This window comes from Struthio camelus, chromosome 2 (assembly GCF_040807025.1).
Source record: "Struthio camelus isolate bStrCam1 chromosome 2, bStrCam1.hap1, whole genome shotgun sequence".
Taxonomy (NCBI): Eukaryota; Metazoa; Chordata; class Aves; order Struthioniformes; family Struthionidae; genus Struthio; species Struthio camelus.
The window spans coordinates 25,178,035-25,205,142 of NC_090943.1; the positions used below are offsets into that span (position 1 = coordinate 25,178,035).

The window sequence follows — 27,108 nt, forward strand, 5'->3', positions numbered from 1 at the left end:
ATACCTAGGGCACCTTAAACCGTACTAGAATCTTATGTACGAGTAGTTGAATTCCATCTTGGGAACTGCAAGTCTGATCTAACTCTGTTTGCTACTCACCTAACATAACAGGACACACAATATAATAACAAAATAAAAAGACTACAAATTTGGCAAGTTGTTGGTAAGGATAAAAATTAAAAATCTAAGTTTACCTTTTTGGTAAAAACTTGGAAATTTTGTGGGGAAAAATTGTGTCTCAAAAATAGCACATTTCCCTGCAGCGTAATCAGTGTTAAAAGTCAGAACCAAAAGCTGGCTTAATTCAAAAAGCAGTTGAAATATGAAGTGTAAGCTAACGAGCTTGAAAAACTCCAAAAGATGTGAAGTGCTGAACCTAACCAGTACCTCCTTAGGTATACATGGTGAAGGAGGTCTTGACCTAGATGAATGAAGAGGCGTTAGAAGCTGAATGCCATAGACTGTCCAGAAGTTAAAAAGACTAACAAAAAAAACAATCCTTAAAAATGACATTTGGGAAAAAAATCATTAATAAAAAGGCGTGGGTAGGACATCACAGCAGAATAAATTGATGTTGCCACTGAAGTGGTAACATGAAGCGGACATCTCACAGAGGCAGTCTTGCAGGATTCATGTCCCGTAAAAGTAGACATTTATTTAAAAGCTATTTTTAAGCAGTAGGAAATATGGACACTCATTTTGTTTCTTACAGAGAGAAAACAATGAATTACTATACCAACAAAAAACATAGAGAAGAAAGGTTAATAAAAACTATTCTTATTTTTAGAAATGGTTAAAGATTGGGTTAAAGAGACTGGAAAGATTTCAATTAATCACTGCATTTATTAAAATATATGAAATTATGAGAAAACTATATACATATACACATATACATATTATATATATATATATACACATATTACATGTATGTATGTATGTATTTGCAGATATCTTGCTGGTGCAAGCTGAAGAGTAATCAACTTTGCAAAGATTCTCTCTATGGTGAGCTTAATAGTTTGCCTTACCAAAAAATGATGTAATTATAGCTCCAAAGCAAGAAGCTACTGCTTGCTGAATACTAGTTGTTTTATCTAAGTCACTATCATCCTTTTCAGCCATAACTTTATCCTTAGAGAAGGAAAACCTGTTAAGGAACAGAAAAATATATTGCAGAACTATATTCAAAATTTACAGAAATTCAAAGGAAAAGTTATTTTTAATTTTCATTAATACATTATATGTAAGTAGCAATAAATACCAATTTTCTACTTGCATGCAAAAAATCTTTTTTTTAAATTACAATATTTGCTCCATCTTTTTTAACAATCTAAATTTTCAAAATAAAAATAAATCTCCCAAATAATTCTTATATGTATTACAATGTTTACATTTTTGTAAATGACATTAAATATTTAATATGCATCACCTCTTGCTGCAAAGCATTTAGGAGCATGCAAATTTGCAGTACAATGATAAATGTGCAGCCTGTGGCCCATAAACTGTCTGTAGCATAGCAGAATAATTTATCTAGCTGTCCTCTTGTCATTCCTGTGAGAAAATCAGGAGAGGACCCCTGACTGATCCAATTCACAGCCTAGTCGCAGTGACTGTATTCCCTGTTCAACTCCTCATACAGCAAGAAATAGCAACTAACTAGCATACTGCATTGCTATCATTGAATATTCATTCCTTGAACAAATCCTGCTGTACAGCTATGCAGGCAAGGTTACAGTACCTTGCAAACGTATTCATAGTATCTAAAAAATAAGGAGATAATGTATTCCCAGTATCCATAACCAGCTAGAAAATTGTTTCTTCTTTTTTTTCTTTCCAGGACATAAAATCCCTAAATAATGGCATAGCTTTAAAAATGTATGTGTAATAAGTGTCGTTATGACTTTATTATTGTTTGCAAAGGTCTCCTTTTTTAGTTCAATTTATAGGAACATTATATTTTGTTATTTTCACTTAGCTTAAAAGATAAAGAGACTAAACTGCATAAAACAGATTTGTCTAACAACCATTAATTTTCTTTGGGATTTTTTGGCTTTTTAATGTAATAGATTTTCTAATTTATTCTATAATACTTTCAAAAATAGCATATACAGTTCTTTTATAAGAAGCAACCAGGCTGTGATCTCCAGAAACAAAGTCTTCAGCAACAATAAAAATTTAGAGCATCCTTAACTGGCTCCTCCAACTGCTTATACCTGTAAGTATCAGCACACTGCCTTTTTAACAGTATCTGCCCAACAGTTTGTGAAACTATGCTGTAACTGTACCAGGAAACTGATCTGGCTTTAAATAAAACAGTCTTTCGAGGAGATGAGTGGGGTGGGAAGCACTGAATTTGATTAGTTCCCCCATCTGTTCACAACATGCCTGCATGAACAGAAGGCAGCTTTTCCATCTGACTGAGTAAGAGAATTGCTGCATTTGGCCTTAGTACCTTGGCATGGCATGTTTTGCTAACTGTCCCGGCAGCAATGAGAGAAAGTCTCATAAGCTGATGGTCAAGCTTTTGTACTGAATCAGACATAATACTTCTGCAGCAACATAGCCAAAGAAGTCACTTACAAAATGCTACATGAAGCCCAAAGCCTTAGAAGGAACATCTATACCAGCCGGAACCTGCTACAGCACCTTGCAGACACAGAATGAGTATGACTCCTTTCTGCTCTTTAACTTGTTCTCATCCTTCTTTACTGCACTGTTAAGGTTACTACTCTTTCCCCACATACAAACTGCTAAGGTTAACACAGATCAACGATTTTCCAAATCAGATAAAAAAAAAAAAAGATACAAAAGAAAAATGTCAGAGGACTCCCACAAAACATGAACCCCCATAGGGATTACTCTTAGAGAAGAGCTGGGAAGGAACTGTGGGTTACAGCCAATGCCTTACAGTTTCCATAGAGGCTTAGAAACACAGCCAAGACTGACAGCTGTATTCCAAGCCACCTTAGTGGGATATCGGGACACATTTTCAACTAGGAACACAGCACCTATGACTCACCTCATTGGCTACACTGCTGCCATGCTGAGGCGGTACACCATAAAAACCAAAAAGTAAGATGGGTAGCAGTGGTAATGTCTTTGGCCAATAGCTAAACTAACTCTCAGATTTCAAAAGAAACACCTGACAAATTTGCATGACCATAAATTACTCATCACCACAAAAACAAATACATATTTAATCCGCACAGCTGTTGGTTGAGTAAATGATTCCATGTTCCTAATCACGGGCTCAAGACAGAATCTTTGTAGATACACCCAATGTTCTTTTCTCATTATCTGTCAAACATGATCTGCACTTGTAAGAACAAAATACAAATTGGTTAAATACTTACTTATTGCTAAATAAAACACTGAAAGCTGTTTGCATGCAGAACCCACCACACAAGTACTTAAAGCAAAAGGATCCAACAGCGTTGAATACAACTTTCATATACAAAAATCATATTAGTCAAACAGGCATAATCGTCAAATTCATAAAGAAATCATTTGTAACTCCCATATGCCATGAAACGTAAAAACCCAGGCATTCTGAGCCATTGCTGAGGCTGGAGTCTCACCAGCGGTGTGGAAACAGATCTTTCTTAGTGAGAAGAAGCTGTAAACAGGATCACGCACCAACAAAGCTGTCTTCAAATATAGCACGCTGACATTTTGTTACTATCTTCTTATCTGCAGTCACATTTTAAACCAAATGCTCTCAGGAGTTCCTTCTCTATTCTTTAATTTCTTTGATTTCTGGTAGCATAAGTGTTTTACGATTATTATGAATTGTATTATGTAAACACAGATCATAATTATTACTGTATCTGTAAAAGTGTTGTAAAAGAAGACTAGAATGATATGAAATGTACCCTGGAGCAAAAAGACATTCAAGACCAAGAAAATGAAAGACTTCTATTCACAAACTGTTACTTGGTCCTGAAAGGTTTCTATGGCAGTATGAAATGAAGTAAGAGATTTTAGTGCCTTTTTTGCTTTCACAAAGCAATCCCTAAAAAGAAAAGAAATTTCCAATCAGGGCATAGAAAAATAAGGATTTGTTTTTCTTACACAAATCAATAGAATAGAGTTTGTTTTCTGTAGCTTCCTTTTGAGATCCCTAGGTCCCTTGGGAGTCACTGCACTAAACTAGTAAGACAATAGCTTAAATCTCTGACGCTAACATTGTTTTCCACAGCCTTTTGAGCTGTGAACTAGCTCAGAGAAGCTGCACACTCTAAACAGAACATGAAGAGAGCACAAGACTTTCCTTGAATTTGGTGCTTTTTCCTTTCCCATTATGACTTTATGTTCTAAAAGGACACTAAACACTTCTCAGTCGGGGAAAAAGGCCTCAAACTTTACCACTTATATAAGTGATCATTACTTTATCATTTGCAGAAATAGGAAAGGTTGACTGGGATAAGGTTAAAAATGAAACAACTGGGGTATGTGTTTTCTAGCTGAACGACCAGTATGCAAACGAATTTGAACTTTCTTGCTCCCACCGATACTCGGTAGGAGGATTACAATGCCAACACAAGTATGGGCAAAATCCAAGAAGTTGCATAAACACAGCTGAGTCACTAAATTCTGGCCCTGTAAATAGAGGGATTCACTTGTTTTTTAAAGCCTGACAAAACAGGAAACAGCAGCCTCTCACAGCACTTCTACCAACAGCTTGCATAGTAAGTACAGTTTCAAATTCACACACATCCCATGGGCAATTTTTAGTCCCTGGTTTTCCGAAGAGGTGTTTGAAGTTAGCAGTAAACGCCTACAGAAGAACATCACTGAGCCAAGGAGTTAAGGAGTTACCTCTCCCCATCTCCCCAGTCCCCTACAGGCTTTCTCCCGCCAGCGCTCTCGAACACACAGCTTCCGCCTTCCCACCGCGCAGGCAAAGCCCCCCCCCTCCACCCTGCCGGGGCCAGCTGTAAGCACACCCCAGACACTTTCTCCCAGGGGTTTCTCCTCGTGATGGCGCCCACCGACCCTCGCCCGCGCCTCCCCGGCCCCTGAGGTGCGGCGCGGCGAGGTGAGGTGAGGCAGGCGGCGGCGGCCTTCCCCCCGCCTCACGCGCTAACGGCCGGCGACCTCCCTCCGCCCAAGGCCCGGCCACCGCGCCCCCCCCCAGCCGCGACTCCTCTCTTTCCTCCTCCACCGAGGCACCACGTCCCGCCTTTCCCTTCCCCTCGCTGGGTTCCCGGGCCCTGCCCACAGCCACCCGGCATCGCCTCCCCCGCCCCGCCCCTCCCCCCGCCCTACCGCGTGCGTGCGCGCGCGCCCGCGGACGACCGTTGCTCAGGCTCAGCCCGCGGCGGGGTGCGGGGCGCCGCCGGGCGGCAGAGTTGCTTTCCTCGCCTCGGCCCGCGGCGCTGCTCCCCGGGGAGCAGAAGCGAGGCCCAGCGCGGCGGGCTGCCGGAGGCGGGAAAGCGCGGTGAGCTGAGCTGAGCTGAGGTGAAGTGAGGTGCGGCGACCCGCGCCTGCCCCAACGGCGGCGGAGGGGCCCGGGCCCAGGGCCGGGAGCCGGCTCTGGGGCGAGCCGGAGCTCAGCGGCCGCGCTGCGCCCCCGCAGGTCCAGCAGCGGGCGGAAGAGAGGATGTGACTCCGCGGGAAGATGAAACCGAGCGCTGCGGCGGCCGCCAGCAAAGGAGCGCGTCCCCGTAAGTGGCGGGTGGCCCCGCGGCCGCGGAGCGCCCGGCTGGGAGCGGGGGGGGGGGCTGTGTGGGACCTTACCCACCGGCAGGGGGGTCACCTTCAGCGGCGGCCCGCCCGGGGCCTCCTTCCGCGGCCTCCTGGTGAGCCGCCCCGGCAGCCCGGGGCTGCTGCTGGCTCCGGGCCTCCCGCCTCTGTCGGGCTAGCGGTGACACGCGTTGAGCTGTCTTTGTTCGTGGTGTGCAGCCGAAATAACGCTAAGGATAGAGATCAATCTAGCAGGTTAGCGCTTAACTTTTTTTTCTTTTTTTAACTTCTCCATAGTTTTGGGGATTAAATGTAAAAGTATGTAACCGAAAGGGTAGATAAGCTAGGTTACTTGCTCCTTTTTATGAGCTGTTTGAAGTGCAAACAAGCAGCAAATAGTAGCTATGTTGAAATTCGCTAGGCCTCTGCCCTGCAGGCTGCTCCACCCAGGCAGATGTCTGCTGGTATCAGCAACACACGTAGGAGGTCTCCTCACCATGTTAGGCTATGGATATTAAAATGTTCCTTCTCTACATGAATACCATGAAGTTATCTTTATGAGAGACTGCTATCCTGTTATTGCAGTACTGCTAACTAACTGCAAGCTTTTGATTATCCTCAGGAAGTTTGATATGTATTTTCCAGGGTTAACTCTAGTATTTAGTGCATTAATCTGCGCTTCCCTGGCCATCATATATGCGTGTTGGGTATAAGACCACATTTGGTTCTTGGGTCTCCTACAGAACTTCACATTTGCACATCTGCTTATCTTTTGCCCAACATTTCATCCGTCTTTAGTTTCTAAATCAGTTGTGTTACCCCAAGCCGTCCACATTTTCCTGCTTTCCTAGTTACTTCTTTTGGTCTTCCAGATTCTGCCAAACCTATTCTTGCTTCACTTTTGTCTATTCCTAACTGTTACTTACAGAGTCCTGCAGTATCAGTGGTGGTACTCATCCCTTTTTCAGCTCAGATAGTTTCAGGTAGGGAGAGAATACATAACAGAGGAACCTTTTTTTTTTTGTCTCTAGAAGAGCCTTGCTCATTTCCTGCAGCAGCTGTGGTTGTCTATTTTGAGCTGCTTCGGAAGAAAGCAACTAGTAGTAGGGTGTCAGTCAGTGAGCAAGAAAAGACAACGTAAACCCGACATTATGTCAGTCTTGGATGGTCCCGTTTCCATCAGTGGTTGTAAGTGGATTCCTCTGGAAGTATATAAGACCAGGGAAGGTATAATCACTAATATTATCTTAGTGCCCAACTGTGGTCAGCTACAGCGACTTCATGAATTGCATGTCATGTCTGTGCATTTGGAACCCCTCAAAGTATTTTTCTTTCATGTACTTGTCCAGTCCCCCTTGAAACCATGTCTTAGTAACTACACCAGTCTTTGTGCAGCAACATGCTGCGCAGAGCTGACCTGCTGCACAAAGAACCAATTCCTCTTGTCCGTTTTGTACCTGTCTCCTTGTTTTGTTTCGTGTCCCATATCCCTTGTACTGGAACAGGCTGTTTAGCCGCCCTCTCTGTGTTCTTCTTGATTTTATACGTTTTTACTGTATTTTCTGTAAATGGTTTATTTTGCAGACTGTCAAGTCTTAATCTACAAAGTCATTTCTTATGCAGAAGTTTTTTCAAACCTTCGATCGTCCTTGTTACCCTTTTGATCCCTTTTATTTATTTATTTAATTTTTTTGCTTAGAAGGGTATGCTGTATCTAAGGAGTGAGCAAACCATGAATTTATACAGTGGCGTAATAAAATTCTGCACTTCTATTTTTTATTCCTTTTTAGGTTTTTTTACTATTTTGATTGCTACTCGTTATTCAGCTGATGTTCTCACAGACATATCTACCACAGTCCCAGAATTTTCCTTGGGAAATGAGGCTTGCTTCTCACCTATACTGAAATTTGTGTTGCTTACTTAAAAACCTAGTCTGATCTAGCTCTAGGAAAGTTCAACTGTTCAAAGCACAGTTACATTGCCAGATGTGGTTTCTTAATGTTAGAGCAAAATTCACCAGGAGAGAAAGAGCTGTTATAACTAGAATTATGTTCAAGTTCCCAGACTTAAGCATAGTCTTACTGCATCTCAGGTGGGTACTCAAACATTAAATAACAAAAAGGAGGATCTAAGTCTTACATTTTTTGTAATTTTAGTTACTTTTTCGTCTGCTTTTGTTCTAATGGGACTACATAAATCCTTTTTGTTTCAGATGAGTGATAGAGGGAGGACAGCTCTGTTCCTCTAAAATGGTGTTCTTGTGGTCATCAGTGACAACACACTGGCATATACACTGTGGTTCAAAGATAGTAAAGATTTGTAAAACTGACTGAAAGAGTGATGGTATTGTATAGCGACTGAAATAAATCAGTCTTAGGATATGATTTTAAGAAGGAACTTCAAGTGCTGACAGTGTTTTTATTTTCTTAGTAATGTTTGCTTTGGGAACTAAAACAATGTATTTTAATATTTAGATCTCATGTGGGCAAGTAGTTACACGTATGTCTGTTTTCAAGCATTTGAATAGCCTGTTTGAATTCCATATGAATAGATATGGAAAAAGTAACTTGGTAAGAATGTTTGCTGCGTAGAGGCTAAAGCTGTTTGTGTACCCATTGGTCTTAAAAGCGAAGTAATGAGCAAAGTTTTGATGAAGCGTTATCCTAAAGCTATATGTGATATTGTTACTTATGTCTTATTTTTGGACTGTTTAACAATTAATTTATTTTAAGAGTTCTATACTGTGCAGAAGGTTACCTTCTCCTTTTCCATATTTTAGGAATTTTTTGTGTTCAGAAGAAAAACTAAACACAGGAGTACATACAGTACAATTGTTTAAATTTCCTTTTCTTTTGGCAGCAGATGGAATGCAAGCGAAAACAGAAAAGTTAAGATCTTCCCTGAAGAATGTGAAAAAGGATTTAACAAAACCAGAGAAACTTAAATATAGACCACTTACTGGAAAGGTGTTTTATCTTGATATTGCATCAAATGTGATCTCTGAAAAATTAGAGAAGGACCTTAAAGAACTGGGAGGGGTAAGTAACGAGCAGACCTTTATAAAGCCAGAAGAAAACCTGTCCGTGTGGGATGGCTTTCCCATGTTTTGTCTGACTGCATTTTGAAGTTATCTGTATTATTTATGTGGCAAGATTTATTTATTTTTTAATGTTTATGTGCTCGTGTTTTAACGTGAACCATGAGCTTATCAATAAATTTTGTTTATTTTTTGATAGAAGCTGCTTTGCTGATTGTGATAAAGAAGATTGAAGCTTGGTTTTGGTTGATTTTTAGTTTAGTTTTTAGAATTTTGTCTAAGTTTAATAAGTTCTGTTGTTTGAGGTGAAATTTTCTGCAGCTTCTGGCTATTTTTGACAATTTTGTTTACACGTTACAACTACTGTTCAGCTGAACCTAAAAATGATATTGGAGGAAAAGTTTTGCCTATGTTTCCAAAACATCTTAAACTAGTTTTCTTGATGAGCCCTGGTGCTTTAAATTTTGGTACAGGTTATTTGATAAGATTGTCTCCTGAGTTAAGCCCTTTCTGGAGCTTGGCATAAATTTGGCCAAATTAGGAACTTGGGAAAATAATATCACATTCATGCGTAATAAATATTAGATTTAGCAGCTGCTTATCCAAAAATGAGGTTTTCTTTTTATTACTTGCTTTATTTTTCCGCAAGCAGGTACTGACAGAGGTTTATAGAGGCTGAGCTGGAGTAGCTATCACGTAATGAAGGAGAGGGAGAAGATATCCATCCCTCTCTACATTCAGAGCAGACTATGGAGAAAGAGTTGGAGAAAGAGCTTGTGGGGTTGCTGGGCCCAAAAGCTTTTCAACAGAAATCATATTGATTCGGTAGGGAGAGGTTAGAAATTGGCAGCTGAAGCATGAGCTACAGTATGGGGGGCTGGATGTTAGCTGAGGAGAAGGGCAGAGTTAGAGAGTAGTTAAGAACAGAACTAAAAGGACAGGTGCTGAGGTATGCAATAGGAGCAATGTTTTTTTTTTTTTTTTTAAAAAAAGGCAGGTATGTATAGAACAGTGTAGAGAGTGAGGACAGTCTGGGACTCTTAAACAAAGGGGTTTGTATAGCTAACTCCACGTAGAATCTGGACTTTAACCTTAGGATTTTTGGGCATACATTGTTTTGCTGTAAGCAAACTCTTGAGAGCCACATCTCTAAGAAGAATACATTTTAGCAGCAGTGTTTTGATCCTGGAGGAGCACTGAGCAGTGATATGAAACTGACACTTGTAAATCAAGATACTGTTATGAAATTGTAGTAGAGGCAAGAAATTACAAAATAATAGGATTTCAAGTTAGATGCGTTTCTCTTTACTTTTAGCGTTACTCTTGCACGTTATCTTTTGTCTTCCTCTCTAAAACAGAATTTTAGAAATTCCTGTGTAAGTAAAGTTGCAGATCAGAAAGACGGAGCAAGTTTTCTGTTTAATTCTGAGGGATGTATAACCGAAACTGAGATTGGCAGTGCCCTCAAGATCAAATACATGTGATTCTTTGTTACTTTTGTGGGGTGCACGCAAAAGTACCTCCCCCAGTATTGTCCCATTTCTGTAAAATGTACATAGAACACAATTGGAAGGCTCGGTTCTAAGCTTGCATCTGCAATTTGTGCTTTTCCTGCTGAAGAGGAGAAGAGGAAAATATTTTAAGCTATATAAAATGGCAAGAAACAACTAATTAGGCATAGTTGATAAGAACACAGCAGTTGGTAATAAAAAACAGAAGGCGCAAAAGGGAAAAGAGTAAGCATGAGGAGGAATGTGTTTTGTCTGATTTTAATGTAATTTCTGTTGCATAAAATTATATAAAAAAATGATTTTCCTTGAATTATTCTGTAATTTATGTATTATAGAGAATTCTCCTGTTTGGAAAGTGTTATAGCTAAGTTGTTGAAGGAATGATGGTAATTTAAACGAAGTAAACTTGTTCTTCTGGTAGAGATTACAAAATTAAGAATTTGAAGTTAGAAATTGTGACTGGTAAGATGCAGCTATTGCTGAATTGTAATTGTCACCTTAGACTTGAGAAATACCTTGTTAATTCAATATTTTTAAACTTGAGTTTCTAAAGTTTTTCTTTCAAGTCAGTTTTTTCTGTTTAGTCTATGCAAAGCAGAAAGTTACAGTTTATTGACCTGAAATAATACTTTTTTGTTTCTTTATATTTAGAAAGTGGAAGGCTTTCTTAGCAAAGATATCAGCTATCTGATTTCTACTAAAAAGGAGGCAAAATTTGCACCAACTCTTGGTCAGATTTCTCCAGTCCCTAGCCCAGATTCTGCACATAATGGAGGAAATAGTTCGCCTCATCCCAACAGCCGAAGAGATCGACATGATGGAAGTTCACTTAAGACAGTAGATACAGTAAGTTTCTTCCTAAAAATGTCGCAAATCAAGTGCAGCCCATGAGATACTCTTCCAATCTCTTTCCTGTTTTGTTTCCTAACGATGATAGGTCCTTTGGGTCAGCACATTTTTGTTTCAACAGTTCAAACATACTTTCAAAGTAGTTCAGATTAACTGGTTAAATTTTAAACTAACTCAAGCTAAGTAAGCCAAGTTTCAAAAAATAATTAAAAACATTTGCTGCAAATAAGCCAACCAGGCTAAAATTTGTTCTATTATAGCATGCCTGAATTATAAGTAAACATTAATGTTGTTATATTTGACAACTGGATCGGTATGAACAAGCTTGTAATGGCATCTGATGTTCCTAATCTCTTTGGCAATACAGCCTTTTAAAATCTGGCTGCTGTGATTGTGCTAATGCAGAGATATCTACTGAAGCACTTTGACAGTAGTCTGAGAAATAATTAAAATCAAACATCATGAGTGTTCAAATTCTTACTTAGAGGATTGCATTCATAGCAACTGTAGATCCCTAAATTTGTGTAGGCTTACTTTAATTTTGTTACATGAGCAAGTCTTACATCTGCTGAAAATATAGGTAGAAACTAAAACTATAGAATACATGGCACTTATTTAAGAACATGACTCTAAGCCAGTTGGCGAACTGGTCTTTTGTTCTAACACAATGTTACATTGCATGGGTGGCATCACCTCCTCTTGCAAATAACCAAGATAGTATTGGATAGGTAAGTGTATATTCATTACCAACAAATAGTATTCAGTACAAGATGCACTTGTGCTAGAAGAGATAGGGTAAGCGTGAGGTTATGATTACATTCATGACTGCTTAGTTTGACACGTCTCAGCTGATGGAACCTCATTTTTTGGCATTCACTGCTGGCTGCTTATTCCCATCGTATGCATTGTACTAGGATTAACATTGCTTCAGCCTGCCATGGCCTGCTTTAGTTGAAAACTAATTTTTTTTTTGGGGGGGTCAGACTGTATCAACTCCAACCTTTGAGGAAAGATGCAAATTAATGACAAGTAGCAGTGCAATAAACAAAGACTGTTGTAGTTAAACTTTGGCTAACATATCTATTTTAACTTGCCTTACCTTTTGCTTTCTGAAAGGGATTTAAACTTACTGCAAATGTGATGCAGTGTTTCTCTTTTAATGTAGGTACGTATGAGCAGAGGAAAATCTTTAGTTGAAAAGGCAATTAAAGAACAGGTAAGCTGAGTAACCCACAAATTTGTACTTAGAAGTTTCAGTCTTGCTCTTCTAGGAAACAAACACTAGGAAGAAGAATTGGGGTCTAACATGGTTCTCTCATGGAATGTTCAGGCAGAAGTTCTCAGCAGCACTGTCAGGGCATGTTTTCTGGGTACTTGCTGAAGAGTAAAAAGTCTATGTAGAGTCTTATAACCAGTGTTATAACTTAATAAGGTTTTTAATATGTCTAGCATTTAAGAGAAGTCATTATGAAGTTGAAGTAACTGTATCAGTTCAGTGTCTTCAAATTCTTAGTTGCTATAAAATACAACAGTAGAGATCAGTTTTGGCTGTATGAAAGGTAAGTATAATCTCCTTTTGTTGGTGAAGTGCTGTGACATAGAGATGGAAAAGCCAGCTGAGGAAAGTGACAGTTTTGGTTTTTGGCGAGAAGCAAAAAAGAAAGTGTCTCTTGTTTGATTTCAGGTTTTTTACTACTTGATTTATATTACATGTTGCAATATATTAATTAAAAGTATTAATGAAGTTTACTTTTGCAGGAATTAATCCCCTCTGGTAGTATACTCTCGAATGCTTTGAGTTGGGGAGTGAAGATTCTTCATATTGATGGTAAATATTTTTGTTTGATGAATTCTAACTTGAACTTCTAACGTTCATTTAAATATTGTTGTATGCAAAATATTTAAAAAAAAATCACTTAAAACATACAAAAATCAACTCAGCTAAATATAATTCTCCCTCTTTTTGCAAGATATTAAGAATTACATTGAACAAAAGAAAAAGGAGCTCTACCTGGTCAAAAGAGCGAGCAGTTCTTTTAAAGATGTGGTAAGTGGGTCTTCTGTCATTTAACGAATAGTTTTTGACAAATAGCAAACAGACATATTAAATGTTACCTACTGTGAAGCTAATCGATTTCAGTTTAATGAACTCTTGCTCACTTTCAGTTTTTCATTGACTGATGTATCTTATGGGTTGATTAAAAAATACAGTCCCTGGGAAGTAGAAATGAAAGTATTAGCTATACATTTCAGAATTACTGAAAAGTTAAATCCATAGTATAATTGAGTAAATAGCGCATAGGTCTTTGCTCTTGAGGAGGTTATCTAAGAACCAGAAAAAGTGAACTTTATGAAATTTTGCCTTCTGCCTGCTTCGAAAATTAAAAGATTTCAGTGTGGTTTTAGTGTGGCTTAGATTATGGTTAAGTTGCCTTACATAATTTTTTTTCTATGACACTGATTAAAAATCCTTTATTGTTTTGACTAATTGAAATTTTGTTTTCCTGAAGAAGTTGTCTTTAGGGAATATATTATGTGAGTAGCTCAACACTGGTGCGTCTCTTGCCTCCTAATCTTTCTAACAGCTATTGTAAAGCTGTGTGAATCTTGTGTTTTTAAAAAAAAAAAAAAAAAAAAAAAAGTGTAAACCTTGATTTCTTCAGTTTTTGGTATAGGATGTGCTTAGACACTGACTCTGTTTGAGCTGCTTGTGGTCCATCTGCAGTTGTTTTTAATTTAAATTTAAATATATGAAGTTGCATGGTTATCTAGTCTAGGCAGGAGTCTGTGGGTATGTTAATGGAAGCATACCATATAGTATGTGTTATACTGTTTTGGAGCGTAATGTTGGTTAATTTTTGAGGCCACATAAAATCCTGATAAATCATTAGCGTATCGGTTTTGCTGAATAGTAGTGGTATTTCCCCCTTCCTCTCCATACAAGAAGTAGAAGTGAGTCTATGTCTTACTAGAGTCAATTACAGTTAAAAGATGATCAGTTGAATCACCTTTTTTTTTTTTTTGAAATACAAAAGTAACCTGTTCTAAAAGATAAAACACTCCTTTTAATTTTAGCTCTCATTGCTAAACTAAATACCTGTGTAAATCCATTCTAATCAGAGGAACTATTTTAATTGGAAAACGTTACTTCTGTTACTTTTAGTAGTTTTACAACTTGTTTACTAGCATTTATAATGTGTTGTAAAAATGCTACCCATATTTAATAGTCAGCTTTCAGCCTTGTGTTTTGGGGTAAGAGGTAGAGCAAGTGAATAGCTTTACCTGGATTTTTAGAAGAATAAATCAGAACCTCTTAGTGAGAAAAAAAATTCTTGCAGTGTAGAATTAAATATTTCTTTCAGAAACATCTGACCATTTTTCCAAGGTACTGACGAGATTTGTTTCCGCAAAATTAGCGTGACATCATGATTAACCCAAGGAGACCCTCATAATTTAAAAAAAAAAAAAAAAGCTACAGTAAAATGCAAAATAATATTCACGGGGGTTTTGTTCTTTCTCTCTTTTTTCTTTTTAATAGGGAAAAAGATGTACTGCTCAAAAGTCAAGAAGTAAGTATTTCCATATTTGTAGAGGCTTTCATGTTGCCTTACTTTCTCAGTGCTTAAAAATGTAGTACAGTTCTCATCTGGTCAAATGTGCTGATGTATTCTAATTTGTAGGCCTGAGAAAAGCTTGTAGAAAAACTTCCTGGAAATCAGGAGTTTGTCAAAACATGTGCATAATGAGTTTTAAAATAATGTCTACTCCTTTATTCAGGTATTGGAATAACTTGCTAAAGGAAGAAAAGTATTTTTCTTTTAATTTTCTTTTTTCTTCCCTGAAGCAGGTAGACTGAAAAACCCGTTTTTGAAGGTGGAAGACAGAAGTTGGTAAGTGTTCTTGTGCATCCAATAATGTGGTTCTCAAACTGAGTCATGGAGAAACACACCATATGCCTTGAGGAGGTAGCCTTCAGATTTCTACTTTGTGAACTTGCTGACTTTAGATGTTATGCATAGCATCCTACTCTAGTAAGATGCAAAATTGTGTGTCACGTGCTCTGGGCAGATATCTGTGTTCAGCCACTGGATTAGATCAAAGAGGTGGTAGTAGTATAGTAGGGAATATTTATGACAGTGGGAGAAAGTAAATTGTAGCTCCAGTTCATAAAGTATAACGGAGGGCTCTTCTGGTTTATGTCCTGCCAAGGGCCAAGTGACTGAAAAGGAAGCTTGGAGTCTATGAACCTTGACATCTTACCTATCTTTTCTTGTATCCCAATCCGGTAGCCTAAAATGTTAATGAAGCTCTGTATATTAACTTACAAGTCCTGTAGTCCCAATTCGGTAACATTGATTTTCTTGAGAAAGTGTTTAGATGTAAAGAAAGTGGTTTTGTTGTACTTGAAATCATTCCTTGAAATTCATTTTAACTTTCTCTTCAATGATTTCTTAAAAATAAAAAGCCATTAATTTAATTTTGATTTCTGTGATGCATAAAATCTGGTATTTTCAGTCTTTCAAATTGTCACATCTTTCTCGTCCCGTGTAAGTAACTTGGTTTCGTTGTACTTATCGAACCTAGTATATAACTTGTTATAGGTAAGGAAATAAGAGTTTGTCAGAAGAAAATAATGAATTATAAGACAGTGCAGTTCTGTACAACATTTTTGCATCTTTATATTCTTAATTCACTTCTACGTTATCATGGTATTTATAAGCTGCAGTTTCTTTCACCAGATGCATACAATTTCTTGAATTCAAAAAAAAAAAATTCTAAACTTTGTCTTACACTGTAAATTTTAAAGTTTACGGCATAGGTGTGAGAGATGTAAAAATAACGGGGAGAACTGGACAAATGAAGTTATAAAAATACAGAAATTGTAATTCCTTATTTTTACATGTATATATTTGTGGATTTGACTTCTGACAGTATGGTATGCAAAAACGTCTACAACTTTTAAATGTTTATGTAACATAAATTACACTTCCAAGGAGAAGGAGAGGCAAAAAAACTGAGCGATCCGTATTTTCTATACCTGATTAGCAATGTGAACTGTTTTCTAAAACCCTAGTAGCTTATAATAGTATTGTAGGAAAAAAATCAGACATAACTCAATGTTTCAGCCAAATTATTTTGTGTGGGTGCTTTTGGCATGCCCTATTTTAAGTGGTTTTAATATATTCAGAGCGCTAGTACAGTTGCTAGTTCTGATATCTTTGAGTCAAATTCTTTGCAGGAAAATTATCTTCCTGGAAAACGGAAAGTAACTTATGTTCAATTTTTTAAATACTTTGAATAATGAATCAACTAAAATTTGTCAGAAAGGAAGAAAAAATTTAGTAAAATGAAAAAGATGCAATGTATTTGATGCTTCGATGTTAGAAATTTCTGTAATTACTTCACTGGAATATAGATGCTCTGTTGTCCAAATTGTTCTTAGTATTATTCGTTACTCAACTCCGCACACTATATAGGCATGCAAGCCATACACTTGTGGAATGTGTAAGACAGCTATTGAAACTCCATGCAAATTTTCTACTTTGAGAAAGTCTCAAGTTGAGAAGGAAGGAATGACTTACCTTCTAGGATATTTATCTGCCCAGCATTCTGTACACGTTTTAGGTAAAAAGGGAGAAACGCTTTTTGAAAGATGATTGAGTTTTAAGGCCAGACTGTAATTTGTGATATCAACTACTTCTTTTCATTTTCCAGTGGTTCTAATGCAACTGTTTTGTCTAATACAGCCACTACAGACCATTTTATCTGCAGTTACCCAGCTTTCCAGTTCTGAACTACTGTGTTCCAAAACCATATAGTCCATTTGAGGCAGATAAGAAGCATCCTTCTGGTCAAAAACAAACTCAGTCTAAGCAAAGGTTTGTTGAAAAGTCATTATTGAATTGTGGATAGAGGAGAAGGAGGTGAAGAGTCTGTTCTCCAAAATAATTGCTTCTCTTCTAATTTTGCGTGATTCTTAGTGCTGATGTCCAACAACACCTCAGTTGTTGTATTTGCTGCGCTGTAGCTGTTGGTGTCTGTCTATCTTTCTGTACCTTCTTTCTGTCTTTAGTCCTTCATTTGGACACACAGATGCATACATCCTAATACATGGCCTTCTCCTATCGCTGTGGGTCAACATAAGGTATTTGTTTCCCTTCCGCTGCTGGTTTCTTCTTTGTCCTCATCCTGGATGCCATCCAATAAGTATTTTACAAGTAGTAAATTTCTTGGGTCTTGGTTTGACATTTGTATAGTCAGTATAAACTAGACAGTTAAAATGTTTAAAACAGTGGTATTCAGTTGTGGTGCAAAATCATTGTTGCTGAAGGGCCCACCTGCTTTACGTGGAGAATTAAATTTGTAAAATTAGGCTCAGCAATATTACTTGAATTCTTGAGACATGAAAAGCAGATACTAAATTTAGGAGTAGAATTGTGGTTGGTCTTATAGCAAACATTTACGTGGTATGTTTTGGCATTCGGGCTGCATTTGAGCACTCCAGATACTAATCTACCGAAAATAGCAACTGTTTTATGATTTGACTCTACTTAAGAGTTTCTATTCTGTGGTGAATCGAACTCTTACTTTCCTGAACTCCTTCTACATAGTATATCTGGAGGATTAATGACTATTTCATTAACTTTAAAATTGATGTTACAATATTCAGGCTAAAGTTATTTAGTGAGAAAAAATGTGCTATGCATGGTACTTTCTGTATCTGGTAACTTTTTTTTTTTTTGCTCTTCTGTCCTTTGCAATTTGTGATACAAATGACTTCATTTTGCAAGTGTTTTCTCTAATAGAGCTACTACTGACCATTTTATCTGCAGTTACTCCGTTTTCCGGCATGATATTCCTTTTCCTTATAAAAAGGAACGTGTGATTTAGGTGTAATACTTGATTTCTTTATAAAGTAGTTCCTGCACTGTTCAGGGTTTGTACAATCTTCAGTGTTATTATGCTGTTGGAAGTTTTCAGTTGATGTTGCCATGATGTCCTCTTCATTTGGATTGCAATGACTGTGGCAATATGAAAAAGCAAAGGAAATGTAATACAGCGGTAACCTTTGCAATAATGAGGGGATTTCTAATGGTGCCTTTTTCATTTAGAAAGGGGTTAGAAAGGCCCAGTTGTGTTAAACATTTTCCTAAAGATAAAACGTTCTTTTTAATTTATATGGACAAAGGAATATGATATACTAGTTATAAATTTCAGGAATTTGGCTGGTATGGATATTTCTATTTAATTTTTCAATTTGGCACATTTCACAGAGGTATTTAGGTGGGAAATTATTTCATACCTAGCAGGTGAAAGTGAGGGCCATCAGGAGGGAAAAGGGGAAATGCTCATTTGTTTTATGTTTTATCTGGGAAAGAGAAGCTTGTTTAAGGTGAGTTGTCAATTCTATTTGCTTCTGCATAAAGCAAGACCTACCAACATCATTCATTCTTCAGGTGATAGGTTCTGCCACTTGTATCCTGTCCTCACAAACTTTCCTGATTCTTTTTTAATTGTTATAGTTCTAAAGAAAGAAAGTGAAAAGTTTCTTGTAATAGAAGTAAAAATACACATTCAGAGCCTATCCTGTGAAATAAAAGAAATGTTGGGATAGGTATTGTTAAGTTAGACTCTAGTTAATTGAAAGCTGTTGCAGAAAGTAGCAAACACATATTATGCTGAGCAATACATTGCTGTGCTTCATGGAAGCTGGTGATTTTTCTGGATAGAGTTTGATATAAAGGTGGATGAGGTTGCATCTGTGCTAATACTTAGTTAAGTCTGTCATTATGACAGTGCTGATTTTTGACTACACAGGGAGATGGCACTGTTCCTCTGAGGTAATAGGGATGTAGAGATTGGTGCTTTTGGTTTACTGCTAGTGTAGCCTCCTTTGGAGGTACCATAGCAAATTGCAGTAAACAGTAACTCTCTCCAGGTGAAGGCTGTGAAGGCAATGGAACTGCTATTGAACCACAAACATCATTGTGGTTTAATCTGAGGGAAGAACTTGAGATTCATTTCCACCTATTTCCACTTAAACTTGTACCAAGAAAAACAGGTCAGAAAGGGTATTTGGTGGGCATGTTGAAAGCTACGTTCAGGCAACAAATATGACTGTTCTTTATTTTTTTCAGCAATGAGAGGTCATCTATTAGACCAAGTGCTTCTGCTGCGTTTTTTGCTTGAAATCAAAAACACTTACAGCAGATGAGATGCTAGGATACTTCTTCCTCTTTCTTCTAGCTTTTATTTTTACCAATTTCTGTCTTTTACCAGCTGTTCACTGAGATTTCAATACTGCCTTTGATTTGTCAAGTGCGTTTTTGTTTGGTTTTGTTTTGTTTTGTTTTTTAAGCGGTTTTGCATTGTTTCTTCTGAGTCCGTGATAGTAGTGCAACAGTACCAGCCTGGACATATTTTTCTCTTTCATATAGTTTCACTGGGTCTGCCTATCTTGCTGCAGTAAATCTGTTTGTTTGTTTTTGATTTTAATTTAATCAGCATGTTATGTTTCTTTTCTGTGTTTTTCCTAAGCATTGACTAACCTAATGTAAATATTTTGAGGGGAAATATAATTTTTTGAAATTTATTGAATGAGTGAACAGGCAACTTGAGAAGCAACTGCAGGGCTCAGCTCTATATGTAAGACTCATTAACATCTGTCTTTTCTGTTAACAGAAACAAAACAAATAGTGAAAAGGACTGTGGAACTCCTGTTCAGCTCCCTCAAAGGGATAAAAAAAAGAGAGGATATTGTGAATGTTGTGGGAAGAAATATGAAGATCTGCAAACTGTATGTAAAATGTCAAGTTTATGCTTTCAAACAGTCTTACTTTATAAGTGTGATATTAACAACGATCCTTACTTGCTAGTTTAATGTATTTTTTAATTTTAAAAGATCTTTTAAATATATCTTCTAAAAAGCAGCAAGCTGGGGTTTTTTGTTTTGTTTTGTTTTTTTCCCTTCCTTGAAATAATTCCTGATTGCTGGCTCTAGGTGTGGCAGCTGAAGACACGCCCTAGCAGTTCATGTGTCAGAGACACTGTTAATAATAAATTAGTAACATTAAACTTATTGCTCTGTATCGTAGTGTTGATTTGTATATGCACATCTCTGGTAGTAGCTTGCTTTCATGACTCTTCTTTAATTCCAGCATCTTGAAAGTGAACAGCACCGAAATTTTGCACAAAGCACACAGTATCAAGTTGTAGATGATATAATCTCCAAGTTTGCTTATGAGTTTGTTGAATACAAAGATGACACAAAAAAAATTAAAAGGTAAGTTACATGTTCTTCCTTCTAAAGCTCCTCTGAATGAATTAAGACATTGAACAAGAAGATACTTCTGTTCTTAAACTGAATCTGGTGCAGAACAAGTTCATGTGTTTCAAGTACATTTCTGAAATTTGGAGTGCGATTGTTACCTGGTACATTAGTTCTCTAAAACAGAAATTAAAAAAAAATAAAAAATAAAAATTGCAGATGGCATCATAGGAAAATAAGACTGGAACAAACTGCCCAAAATTGTCCCATCTATCCTTCAGCTTCGTAAGAAGCAAGATTAACTGATCTGAAGTCTTGTTGACAGAAGTTTGTTTGGACATCTCGCTCTAAAAACCTTCTGATGTTCTTAGTAGTCCAAGAATTGTAAATGATAACCTCCCTCGTCAATCTGATCTGCTTACCAGTGGGAAAACTTTTCCTAGTTTCATACAGATCTTCCTGTCTAAGACTGTTAGTTTCTGTTCGTCCTGTGCTGGACGAAGAAAGTAGTTTTTCTTTCCTCTTTGTAGCTGCTTTTTCCGTATTTGAATGCTTGAAAATAACACTTTCTACTTCCTTTGCACTCTATAAAAAGGATATGCATTTTTTTCTATAGCAATTTGGGCATATTAAAACTATACTGTTACTGATTTGTTAATGTTTGTTATTAGTTGTATTTATTTACTGTGCAACTAAAAATGCAAAATTGTATAAAAATATCTACACAGAGCTCTGTTATCACTGATATTTAAAAAAGAAAAGCAACTAGAAGTAGGTAAAATATAGTAAGCCTCCAAAATTCAGTTGTTCCCTTCCCTCTCCAGTCTCTGCGTGTATACACACGCACCTGTTTATCAGTATTTTCATCCTCTAAAGTTTAAGTGGGAGAAGGAGAGGACTTTTATCCTGAATTATTTAAGTTAAAGTGTTGGAGTAAGTTCGAAACTGTAATGCTTCTTAGAGGGTGTTCTTCCATTGGGTCTTTAATATATGCATTAAGCACAGGTGTCTCTGTTACTGGCAACAGTGACTCTGCTTTATTGACAAATGAATCAGGAGATAATGATTTTCTCATTTCTTTAAAAACAAAAAAGTTGAAAAGATACCAAGTTATTTGCAGTGGAATCAAATGAAATGCACACAGAATCGGTTGATACCCTAATGAAGGCAAGCATGTTTTCCTTTTTGTTTTGTGACATGAAAATACTCAGAGTGGTTAGGTCTGAAATATTATTTCAGGAAAATCATATCTAATTATGCTTCTTTTTTGTGAACGTATCAGAATATTTGTAAGTGTTTATAGTCATATATTCGTTAACTTAACTTTATTCTTTATACCGTTATGACCTGAAATTTATTTAACTGCTAGACTGCTTACTTTGGGTGTTTTTAAAACCATTCCATGAGAATTTAAAACAATTTCCATGAGAAATAAACAGGAAAACATCAACTTCAGATACAAGGCATGCTGTTCCTATGGAAATAGTAGTTTTTGTGTGTGTGCATGCGTGTCAGTTTGGTTGCTTTTCTAGATCTTTTTGCACATTGCTTGGTTAAAGTATTACCCTTGTTTCTTTCAACTATTTGCTTGTTAATCATTGTTAACAATTTTGTTGTAGGACAAAATGTAGTACAGGATATTTTTCTCCTATTATTGGAAAGGTAACTAAACCAGATGAGCTGAAAGAACGACTGAAAAAGCAACGCATTTCATTGAAAAGTTACTCATGGAAGGATACTACAATGCGGGCGCTCAAACTGGATCATCGGCCTGCAGAAGTACACCCAAATTCTGTGCCACTACCTACCCCTGTTTCTGGATCTGTCTGTTCAGTTCTTTATTGTCATCTGTCACAACCTTCAGAAGTAAAAATTAAATTCAGAAATAATGATGAAAATATTAAAACTGATTGTTCCAGTGCTGTAAATGTAAAAGAGACTGTTACATCATCAAACTTCACACAGCCACCTCCTCAGAAAGATGACAAAGCAAACATGAAGAACTTGTCTCAAGCTTATGAGCCATTCAGTAAAGAAATCTTTGAACCAGAAGTACATAAAAAGAATTTACAGAGCTTACAGGCAGGTATGAGTACTTTATATTCTCATACTCAAGGTACAGATTTTATTGAAAAAGATAAAAACTTATCTCAGCCAAAACGAAAGTTAAATAATGCAGTAGTTCAACCAGCAAAGTGTTTGAAGAAAACAGATGCAAATCCTGTGTTTATCAAAAAACATCACAATTTGTGTGATGATCATCAACAGATGCAGCACAGTTTCATTCTGGACACTAAGGCATCTGATACTGCTCTAAACAAAGAACTTAATGGATTGGCTGCCAGCACTGCACACAGTTCGCCATCTGGAAAGCTGCACAGAAAAGTAAAACTTTACTTAGGAAGACATAAAAGAGAAAACCGGAAACGGAATATAGAGTTGTGTATAAAGTACACTGATGGACTATCTGTTCCTGAAGAAAAGAAAAGTGCTTGTAGCTCACCAGTGCAGGCTTTATTGGAATTATTTCAGACCAGTGAAATAAACTCAGATTTTGGAGGTTTTTCAGGTTACACTGAGAACAAAGATTCAACGAGCATAAAAGATATTTGGGAAGGGCAGAATACAAATGTTGCGTGGTCACTGTTTTCCTCTTCATCCTCATCCCCGTTTGTTGGATTTTAATGCTGCTTTATTTAATACAATGACTTTCAAATAAATTTGCAGATGGAAGATTTTATTCATGGAAACTTTAATTCCTGTGTTATATATTATGTATGGATGGTTTTGTTTTCAAAATCTTTTTTATCTTTATACACATTGCAAAAACATCTGTATGTGTAAATATGAAAAATAAAAATAATCAAGACAATTTTTCTTTAGTAGTATTACCTTATCAGAGCTGGTAAAAGGCTCTCACCTCAGGTTTTGGGTTGAATTAGTTGCTAGGCAAGATCAATAAGCATTATGTAGTTGTTTTTCAGTAGAATAATTTTCTAAAATCCAGTAGAATAACTTTCTAAAATCATTGAATGTGCACGCTTATGTGCCACATTATAAGTGAACGGACATGCTGTCATAAATAAGGTGGTACGTTACTTACGGACCACTAGTGATTGGTGGAGATTTGGTTGCTTCTCTTCTTCCTTCTGCTGCTGCTCTCTTACTAGAGGATGCAAAAAAGTCACTTGCTTTCCTAAAATTTCTTCTGCTGAAGTTGTCTCGAGGAACCTACATTATTACAAATAAATAGGGTTAGGAAAGCATGTAGTGTGTATTTGCTACTCTGCCATAATTGATTTTTAGACTAAACCTAGCGGTGTTGGGTATTTCAGCCATTGGGAAATCAGTGGATGTGTGTTTTAATTTTTGTTGTTTTTAAAAAGGCAACAACAAAAACATCCAAGGGGTTTCTGATTGACTCAGGTTCTTGCTTTGGTTTTTCTTTCAGAGTAGCCGGCCTGTCTGCCTAACTTACTTGGAGGGAGAGTGAAAGTATACAAGTGAGAATTGGGAATTTTTTTTTTTTAAATTCCTTGAATCTTTGCTAGAGCTGATTCTCTTTGGGCTTTCTGTATCTGTAAATCGGTGCTGGGCATGAATACTGAAGTACAGGGAGGTAATTGCAAAGCTTTATTAATAAATATAAGTGCCTTAATATTATATGGGAGATCTAAAACAGCAGAAACTACTCTCATTTCATTTTGCATAAATTAATTGTTTGCACTGTATCTTCCCCCCCATTTAATATTTTCAAAAGTTCTGTCATTGTTCTTATGGTTAAAGTACTTTCAGTAGCTGTGTACTATTATTTGTCTTTAGGTAGAGCATATCTGCTGACTAAGAGGGGTAGATACAGCTTCTTGGAGTGCAGAGAGGTGTGAGGTAGATAACAAAATTGCTTTCCTTTAAACAGCATATGAATTGGAAGCCTAATGATCTGCTTGTGTGCAAGTTGCAAGGGCATTGTCGTCACCTTAAGGGCAGTGTTCCTCAATCCACTGTTAAGTGTAATGGTCTACAGGACCTGGTAAGAACTGCTTTTGGTTTCACAAGCTTGCTGGTCAATTCTGACTTGATTTATACTTGCTTCTGATCTGTGATCCAGAAGAAAATGAAAAAGGAAGCCATTAGAGATATAAGCAAAGTCAACATTTTTAAAAGATATTGATCTTTAATGTGTGTCTCCATATATATTTTGCCTGTAGGTAACCACTATTTAGTATTTTAGGAACGGGGCTTTAAAGTAGAACACTGAAGTAATTACTTTGTTCTTCATTTCCAGTGACTTTTTTTCATGATGGAAAGATTGCTCTCTGATTCAGTGAATGTAGTGTATTTTAGGAAAAAATGTTTGCTAATTTGTCTTCTGTTGAGGATGTTTGTTTAGCTTAGGTTCAGTACTAAAGCCAAGTCTAAATAGTAAAATGTGCGTCTTGCCCTGACACACATTACAACAATCTATTTGTAGGCGCCCCTGCCCCACTCTTATTAATCTAACCTGGTGGCCTTCATCTGACTGGAATATGTATACATATTATATACATAAAGATTATTGTATTAGTAGAATGCTAAGGTGAAAACTAGTCACAGTTAAATAAATCTACTTGTCACATCACTGATCATAGTGTTTTCCATGTTGTATGATTAGATTCAGTATAGTAACGTGGTAGCTCAGTGGACACCGTATACAAAGACGATTTAAACATTAATTAAAATCTGGCTTTGGAACCTTACAGGGAAAAAATTCAGAGGTTTGTTATTAAAATTATATGAAGAATATTCATCGTAATGCAGAACAAGATATAACAGTCAACTTTACTGGTTCCAAAACGCACTGTTAGTTGTGATGCAGATTTTGCACGTAGATGGCCATAGTCATTTTAAAAGCCCCCTTTGTATGTAGTGTATCCAGATAGGCTTACTGTGGCTTGTGGTGCCATTAACTTTATTTCTGAAGCAGACCTGTTCGATGTATTGTGCGTAATTATCATGCATTTATCTTCTCTTCCAGGCTTGGTTTTTAAAAACTGTTTTTCCAAAAATGTAAAAGGAATTATTTTACTATTTGAAAAATTAAATAGGGACAAATATTCCAGTAACTAGTTTTCCATTTCTCTGATTTCTTCCCAAGTCTGAAGAGAAATGAACGTCTTCAAAACGTGTGGCAGGAATTCTGAGACAAGTCAAACACAATCACAAATCTCTTAAGTCATTGGACTAAAGGTTTAGCACTAGAAGTGCATTTTATTTGTAAGTACATCTTTGTGATAATTATACATAATAGTCTGAACTCTCTTCATAGTTCTGCAACTTTCATCTGAGGCCACTTTATTCTTGAATAATCTGTCTTTCTGTGAATTTGAGACGCTTGTTTAGGTGGTTTTAGTATTCTGTTTAAAAACAGTTGTTACTGTACTAATAGTGACTTCTTTTATTGGCAACTAGTGAAACTTGGAACTGTATTCCTGTAGTTCTTTTCAGTGTGTATATATGCCTATGTATAGAGTGTGAGAATCAGTTTTAATGAAGCATCTGAATCTTACTGTTACAAAAGCTGTAAATTTTAACATTTGTGTCAGACACTACTTCATTTTAAAGTCTAATTAAAAAAAAAACACCCCTAGACTTTTACATTGTAAAAGGACTCTTAATTGTGTGATTATCCTGGGGCCCAATGACTATTGCCATTTCTTTTTTATAGGTGATGCAAGCATATTTCTGGGGGTGTGAAAATTTTTAGCATAACCTTACAGTATTAAAATAGAAGGCATATGTATGAACGCACCCGTACCGTTACTGAAAGCCCGGCCAGACAGTAGACTAGCTTGGTAACTTAGCGTAAGGATGAGTTGTAACTCAATGTCTGTTCATACCTACTTTGTGCTTTATGTACTGCTACAGAAGAGAGCAAAATCATTCAGTAAAGTCTTTTAAAATGGAAGCTGTAGCTACATAATACAAAGTAGGAATGATAACCAACGTTAAAATCAGCTTTCAAAATCAATATTTCTTTTAAAGTATTAGAAGAGAAGTGCTGTGATCACTTTGGTATGTCTACACTAGCAATTTGGTTTGGTATCTTTTTTGCAGTGGATGCCTAACCACTGCATGTTATTTTGCTCCACAGTATGTTTCTCTTCAGAAAAGTCTATAGTGTGGGTGAGAGGACAGAGTTCCCAAGGACCTGGAACGGTACTCTGTGTGTGTGTGTGTGTGTCTGTATATACAGAGAGAGTGCGTGTACATGGATATAGAGTGAGAGTGGAGATGCATGACTCAAGCCTCACAAGCATAAGGAAGTCTGCAGTAATTTCTTGATGTTTCATACATTCAGGTGAGCCCCAAGAAGACCTTGTGCTTGAAAAGAATTTGGCAACCTCCTGTAACGATTGAAGTCATTCCTGGGTTTTATTGTTTTTCTTCTTTTCTTTCTTCTCAAAATAGCCATGCTTTCTCCCTCAGTACTGTTATATGTTACACCAAGAGTGGAATTTCCTGGCTGCAATAACAGTTGGCAAAGGCTCTTACTGCTCTTGGCTATGACAGGAGTGCAGAACTGTCCTACTTCACCTTCAGGAAGGTGAAGACCGACTAAGACGAGCTAAGCTTGGGTCAAATAGCTGACATTTAAAGAGCAGTGTGCTAAAACATGTCCATACCTTTATAATGAAACAAAATACTTGTCAGGAAGATACATGATGCCATTTGTGGCCCACAACACTGGGCTTACAGCTAAATGGAAATGATGAAAGCCAGGA

General features: G+C 37.0%; 2 protein-coding genes across 19 annotated transcripts in view; one reads left to right on the forward strand and one right to left on the reverse strand.

Annotated features, from left to right (window-relative positions):
• Positions 1-6,062, reverse strand: part of SLC25A40 (solute carrier family 25 member 40) — a 31,433-nt gene extending 25,371 nt beyond the window's left edge. For 3 of the 12 annotated variants that reach the window (XM_009674897.2, XM_009674898.2, XM_068934725.1), the window contains exons 1-2: positions 2,578-2,728; positions 1,026-1,144 (exon numbers count right to left, since the gene is read on the reverse strand). In XM_009674897.2, coding sequence (XP_009673192.1) covers positions 1,026-1,144; positions 2,578-2,615 — 157 coding nt within the window. In that variant the 5' untranslated portion in view covers positions 2,616-2,728. Of the gene's footprint in view, positions 1-1,025; positions 1,145-2,577; positions 2,729-3,204; positions 3,309-3,575; positions 3,698-3,819; positions 3,902-5,265; positions 5,300-5,736 lie in introns of those variants that run through there. The other 9 variants (XM_068934724.1, XM_068934726.1, XM_068934720.1 and 6 more) reach the window with 8 other exon arrangements.
• On the forward strand, positions 4,870-25,987 carry DBF4 (DBF4-CDC7 kinase regulatory subunit). Of its 7 annotated transcripts, none has more exons than XM_068934714.1 (13): positions 4,870-5,035; positions 5,576-5,663; positions 8,542-8,720; positions 10,882-11,076; positions 12,245-12,295; positions 12,838-12,907; positions 13,050-13,126; positions 14,618-14,648; positions 14,924-14,969; positions 16,827-16,958; positions 19,762-19,876; positions 20,238-20,362; positions 21,967-25,987. In XM_068934714.1, the coding sequence occupies exons 2-13, from the start codon at positions 5,618-5,620 to the stop codon at positions 23,030-23,032; spliced, it is 2,133 nt and encodes a 710-aa protein (XP_068790815.1). In that variant the 5' UTR covers positions 4,870-5,035; positions 5,576-5,617; the 3' UTR covers positions 23,033-25,987. The 7 variants fall into 7 exon arrangements, with proteins under 7 accessions (XP_068790815.1, XP_068790817.1, XP_068790814.1 ...); XM_068934716.1 differs by having other exon boundaries at positions 4,947-5,040; positions 8,545-8,720; XM_068934713.1 differs by having other exon boundaries at positions 4,950-5,040.
• Positions 25,988-27,108: the final 1,121 nt, after the last annotated feature.

Excerpts from the sequence above, each read along its gene's own strand:
- DBF4 (XM_068934714.1), top strand. The coding sequence starts at position 5,618 with ATGAAACCGAGCGCTGCGGCGGCCGCCAGCAAAGGAGCGCGTCCCC. Across the intron at positions 12,296-12,837 it reads AAAAGGCAATTAAAGAACAG|GAATTAATCCCCTCTGGTAG; the intron begins GTAAGCTGAGTA and ends TTACTTTTGCAG. Across the intron at positions 19,877-20,237 it reads AATATGAAGATCTGCAAACT|CATCTTGAAAGTGAACAGCA; the intron begins GTATGTAAAATG and ends CTTTAATTCCAG.